This window comes from Trachurus japonicus, chromosome 6 (assembly GCF_045865225.1).
Source record: "Trachurus japonicus isolate A0001 chromosome 6, Traja_1.0".
Lineage (NCBI taxonomy): Eukaryota > Metazoa > Chordata > Actinopteri > Carangiformes > Carangidae > Trachurus > Trachurus japonicus.
The window spans coordinates 21330877-21336977 of NC_140912.1; the positions used below are offsets into that span (position 1 = coordinate 21330877).

Sequence of the window (6101 nt, forward strand, 5' to 3'; positions counted from 1 at the left end):
TGTACTCGTCAGCTCTAATCTTTCCTCCTGTCTCACTTTTTTCCCTCAGCCTCTAGAAGTGATGGAGGATGAAATCCACTCCTGGGTTTGAAAGTTCGGGGTCAACTGAGGCTGAGCCAGGTAAGTGAGTCTGCAGTGAGGAAATGTTAACGTGCAAATGTCCAGTTTGATTTGTTTGACTGTGGCTGCTGCAGCGTCATCTTTCTGAAACCAGAGCTGCACTTAATTTTAAATAAAACCTTGTTTGTGGGCGTGACCGACGGCTTCAGCTTCATCACCACACACTTTGGCCCATTGGTCTGAAGTGGCTCTGCTACCATAAAAAGGGCGGGCTTTTCTGCTGAGCAAGCACTTCACACTCTATATACCCTGTTTAATCTTTTCTGTTAGGGACTTTGCTGTGTCTCCCCCCCTTCCTCGCTCGTCAGGTTCAGTGTGCGAGTCTCTTTCTTCCTACAGCTCGGCTTCTTTCACTCTGGTAGGAAAAACAATGCACTGAGCCACACTCAGGTCTGGTTAGCAGGTGGGAATTTGGTTTACAGTATATCCACCCACATACACTCACAGAGGTGATTTTTCAGTGTTTGGGACAGAGGCTTGCTGCAGGTGTGAATAAGCTGATATAGTGATTGGTGAATTGTTGTTTAAATTTGGAGGTTTGATATTCAAAAAGATTCAAAAAAATACATTTGGCAAATATTTGGGGATATTTTACCTCAAAATCTCAAATGCAATTTCTGAACACATTAAAAAAAAAAAAATTATAATATTAACATTTTATATTAGGTCCACAACATAGTTCAGCTAATTATCACAACAATGGAAAGAAAATCCTCATGAAAACATTCAGATATTTGTTATTCCAAATGTATTTGTTCATATATTTTTGAAATAATCAGGCGAATTTCATGTTTTGCATGTTAAGGCTCATCAATTATCTGTTTGGAAACTATTAATTAACACTTGGTTTTTCCTTTGATTGATCCCCAACTTCAATTCTTTAGGAGTGAGAATTGATTTTTCTCTCATTATCTTGTTCTGTTTGTGGTTTTAGTTGGATATTTTTGTGGACACTAGTGTTAATTAGCCGTCTTGGGGCAACTGTTTGAGCTTGACCATCCAACCCGACCCGTCCCAAATTAGCTGATTTGTGATCGCTGGCGTCCTTTTCCATGATAATAAAAAGTGTCGTGTTTCAGGTCAAAGGGGCGCAGGTTGATAATGTCGGGGGGAGGGACAGTCAAGCTGCTGGACAGAGTCGGTGTGTTTTATATAAAACCTGTCCTGTCTCAGGTTTGACTCAAAAGTGTTTTCTGTCTCGAACAGGGTGTGAAGATCCAAAACAGCCAACATGTCTCACGAGTGAGTACCTTCTTCTTTTTCTTCTTCTTCATCCTAGAAGCATCCAAAATTTTACCTGACTATTTGTTTCATCGCGCTGCTTTAAAATAACTTCATTCTTAAAAAGATATTTTAGTTAAATCTGGTGTCTCTACTTCCAAGATGAGTGATTGATTGATCAGGAAAGAGTTCAGCATCATTGACCTTGTGGGTCTGAATTAAAATCCAATAACAACCATCTTATAGATTTAGTAAGTTTAAGAAACTAACAATTGTTTTGGAGGATTAGACAACATCAGTTTGTCAGAAACATCAATTTAATTTGATTTACTTGCAGTGGGAAGTGTGAGATTTCTTGCTTTTATGTAAACTTGTTGGTTTCCAGAGTAACTTCCTGCTTATGTCTCTCAAATTAATCTTCACTTAATATTTGAAACCTTTTGTTGCCAGATCTGCTTAAAAAAAATATGTGTTTAGTGGTAGCCTAATTGGCTTAAATTTATGACCATGAGCATCAACGCCTTTGATCCTTTAAATACTGTCGTTGCAACTTGAAGCCATGAGGAAACTATGAGTCTCTTAAAATAAACTGTTAGAAAACTTGGAACACAGGTTTAATCATTTTAATGTTGTAAATCCATCCTTATCAACTTCAACCAACACAACGCCAACATGCATTCAAGTGTAAGACGTAAAAAACTATTCAAACAATAAAGCGCTCTCTCTATATATTCATTTATTAGAGGCACCAAGTATCACATGAAAAGACATAAAAAGTGTTAAAAGCATAGAAAATGATGGAATAAAAATGAAATAAAAGCAACTGAAGAGTAAACAATTCATCAGCTGATTAACTAGCATGTTAGCATTAATGTTTGAGTTTGACAGAAGTCCATCTCTATTTTCTGACTGTATAAATGTAAGACTAAAGAGTGGGACACTCAATGATTCATCCTGGAGGAAACGTTGTTGTTGTTGTTATTGTCTGTTCAAGACAAAGAGTTGAGGAGGTGATGAGATGTTTCTCTCTGGGTCTTTGAGCTGAATTTAAACTGATGTGAACACATGCGAGCTCAGAGGATGACCGACAGTTTAAAGGTCGACCTTTAGCCTCAGATGTCGACTTGGCCGAAGTTAATGAAATAATAACGTATCAGTGATTTCAGTCTCCTGGAGTCAGATCTTTTACCGGCAGCTTGTGAGTTTAGCTTAGCTTATCTTAACTTAGCTTAGCTTAGTTTAGCATAAAGAATGAAAACAGAGGGAAACACAGCAAAACACATCATATATTGTTTATTTAATCTGCACAAAATCAAAGCGTGAAAAACATTTGTTTTTCACTTTTGGGAAATGTCTCCGGACGGAGCTCGGCTCCTCCTGTTTCCAGTCCTTATGCTAAGATAAGCTAACAAACTGCTGCTTTAGTAGCTATATTCGACATAAAAATCTGTAGATTCAATACAAAAAAAAGTATTTTCAAAACTGTTCCTTTAAGAAAACAATGATTTTCTCTGATGAATCGTCTTCATCCGCCCTGATATGAACTTTAAATATTTGTGTCACAGTAAGAAGATGACATCCAGCCGCAAGCATCATCTGAAGGTGAGTGCTTCTCGTCAGAGCCTTCGTTGGCAAAGTCAACGTGAAAGTGTTGGAGAAATGTTTATTTTACATGGAATTTTTTTTTCCTTCTTCGCCTCGCTGCAGAGTTTGATGCTGCAGATCGCGGCCGGCTGGATTGAGCAGGAGAAGAAGGACATCGCAGCCGCCAAGGTGGCCTACCTGGCCGAGACCTGCCCCAAGCCCACAATCAGCGGAGACCAGGCCGCCCTCATGGTGAGAGAAGGGACATTAGCTGTTAGCCATTAGCTGTTAGCTTCTATTTTGTGCTAAATCTCAGCTAAAAATTGACAATTTTTAATCCAAGAAAGTGAAATATATTTTATCTCACTGTGGTGTAGAAGGTGTTTTACATCTGAGGGTCAGGGCTTCATTAAAATCAGGGAAATCAGCTTCTCATGGTGGAATGAGAATTGGTCTGCAATAAAAGTGGGAATAGATTAAGTTAAAATGAAGAAGTGGATCTGTCAACTCTGACTCATAAAATAGGTGTCAATAAAACAGACAAACCAGGCATAAGTTAGCCTATTGAAATCTGTTCGTAAAAGAACTCATAATGACGAAAAGTTCAAAAATGAAAAGTAGCTACTGGCAGCTAAATGTATTTTAAGTATAGCTAACAACTAAAAATATCTAATGTTATATGCAAACAACAATTTTCAAGTGTAAATAAAATCATCTCAAAAGTGCAATAGAAAATACAAACTCCTCCGAAACGAAGTGGAATTGCAGAGTTTACATGAGTCACATGTGAAATGTAGCAGCTGAGGGAGTGTGTTAAACATGTTTACACCCTTGTTTGTTTGTTTGTCTGTTTGTTTGTCAACAGGACATCTGCAAGAAGATCCATGCTTCCCTCGACAAGATTGATGAGGCGAGGTACGACGCCGAGGTCAAGGTTAAGAAGGCCGACAAAGAGGTGAGACACAGGAGGGGAGGTGTTTGTTACAGCTTTGTAGTTCATCATGACGCATGCTGGGAAAATGAATTAAAAGTATCCAGACTTGTTGTGTATAAATACATAACACAACAAATTTGTTTTGGACTGATTCTCCTCCTTCCAGATCGATGACCTGAAGATGAAGGTGGTGGAGCTGGCCGGAGTGAAGAAGCCCGCCCTGAAGAGGGTGCGCATGTCGGCCGACGCCATGTTGCACGCCCTGCTGGGAGGCAAGCACAAGGTGACCATGGACCTGAGGTCCAACCTGAAGCAGGTCAAGAAGGAGGTCAAGGAGGAGGTGAGGAGTTGCTTTCTTATTCATTTCAATCTTTCTCCTTCATCGTCACGTCGGTTCTTTAATGCCTTCATTCGTCCTTCAGCCTACAGAGGCCAACAATAGTGAAATAAAAGACTGTGGTTTAAATGTACATGACTTTATACTGAAGTGAAATGAATGGCAACAGAAAGAAAACAATAGAAAAGAGTCGATACAAAGACATATTGTTGCAGCACTGTTTGTGTGTTGTGTTAATGTGTGTTTGTGTCCTTGTGTCTTCAGGCTACAGAGGCCGGTGACTGGCGTAAGAACATTGAGGACAAAGCCGACAGGAAGAAGATGTTCGAGACCTCCTAAAGACTTTCAAACTCAACTCTGCCCCTTTCACTTCCTGTGGGCTGCCACATCTCACCCCTCTGTCACATCTGGCCTTTTTCATGGAATTGGAAAAACTTGTGCAATTAAATTTATTTTTTTTGGAATAAGGCAATGCTGTCACACTCCATTTTTATTTAATCCGTACACACATTTTAAAGACTTACTTCATTTTAATATTTTAGTTTTATTTACTTTAAACCAGATCTGTATCTAAAAGATAAAAATCTTTGACAGAAATAGACATAACTTCCGAATCAGGAGCCGTTTACATTAAGAATAACTCTTTAAACGTGCAGTATAATGATCTCCAGGTGAACTGAGTGCTGTGTTGGCCCTGAGCCACCAGAGGTCAGCAGAGAGCCTTCTACCCTCTCTGCTTTCTGCTGGTTTTTCCTCCTGCACATCGTCTCTCTGTAGTTTCAGACACAAATCAAAATAACAAACATTTTGATAAAATCAATCAATCGGTAATCCTTGGGTTCATGTTGTCATCACATTTAATGATTGTCCCCAACAAAAGCTGCAGCAACATGAAGTTCAACAAACAGGTGAGTAACGACTTCCTCTTTTTGTCTTTTTTGTGTCTTTTTTCAGTTTCCTCAACGTCATGAAATCTTTACTGTATATTTTAGTTTTTCATCATTCAAGTTGTGAATGATTTTCATGAAGTTAAATCATTTTAGACGCCTTCCTCCTTAAACCCAAGGTGACATATTTGGTATCTTTTGAAAACTGAAAATCGCATTTATGAAGATTTGCAAGTGAGAGATTCAGAATTTACTTTTTTCTGTGATATGCACCATTAATCAATTAAATAATGACTGAATAGAAAGAGAAAAAGAGATAAATATTTCCCTCCAGGTTTAATGTCCGTCTTCATCTTCACAAAACCATGAAGTCAGTTTACCAAACCCAAAACCTAAAAGCTCCATACAGAATAAAGGTAGATGTTTGTATTGAAGTAGAGTAGAGTAGAGTAGAGTAGAGAACTTTATTCATCCCTAGGAGGGAAATTCAAATTAGTCCAGTAGCTCACACGACAATGACACAAAAAATAAAGAAAAATGGAGCAGGGCCGCCGGATGGAGCAAGGCCACCGGATGGAGCAGGGCCGCCGGATGGAGCAAGGCCACTGGATGGAGCAGGGCTGCTGGATGGAGCAGGGCCGCCGGGTGGAGCAGGACCTCTGGATGGAGCAGGGCCACCGGATGGAGCAGGGCCACCGGACTACTTTTTTGCCTCTTAATATCACAAATATATGGTCTTACAGATCAGCACATGGAATAAAACACAGAAGAAGAGTAAGATATTGAACCTTAAAACAGCTTGTTGAAACTAAATGTTCTCGTCAGCTCTAATCTTTCCTCCTGTCTCACTTTTTTCCCCCAGCCTCTAGAAGTGATGGAGGATGAAATCCACTCCTGGCTTTGAAAGTTCGGGGTCAACTGAGGCTGCAGCCGCCTGAGCCAGGTAAGTGAGTCTGCAGTGAGGAAATGTTAACGTGCAATGTCCAGTTTGATTTGTTTGACTGTGGCTGCTGCAGCG

At 39.7% G+C, this 6101-nt stretch overlaps 1 protein-coding gene across 4 annotated transcripts; it reads left to right on the top strand.

The window, feature by feature from the left end:
- Positions 1-297: 297 nt before the first annotated feature.
- On the top strand, positions 298-4668 carry LOC146986123 (troponin I, fast skeletal muscle-like). Of its 4 annotated transcripts, none has more exons than XM_085779750.1 (7): positions 298-478; positions 1327-1366; positions 2914-2943; positions 3049-3177; positions 3791-3880; positions 4026-4199; positions 4461-4668. In XM_085779750.1, the coding sequence occupies exons 3-7, from the start codon at positions 2914-2916 to the stop codon at positions 4533-4535; spliced, it is 498 nt and encodes a 165-aa protein (XP_085635876.1). In that variant the 5' UTR covers positions 298-478; positions 1327-1366; the 3' UTR covers positions 4536-4668. The 4 variants fall into 4 exon arrangements, with proteins under 4 accessions (XP_085635876.1, XP_085635874.1, XP_085635875.1 ...); XM_085779748.1 differs by having other exon boundaries at positions 301-478; positions 1327-1362; positions 2907-2943; XM_085779749.1 differs by having other exon boundaries at positions 351-523; positions 1327-1362; positions 2907-2943.
- The last annotated feature ends 1433 nt before the right edge of the window (positions 4669-6101 follow it).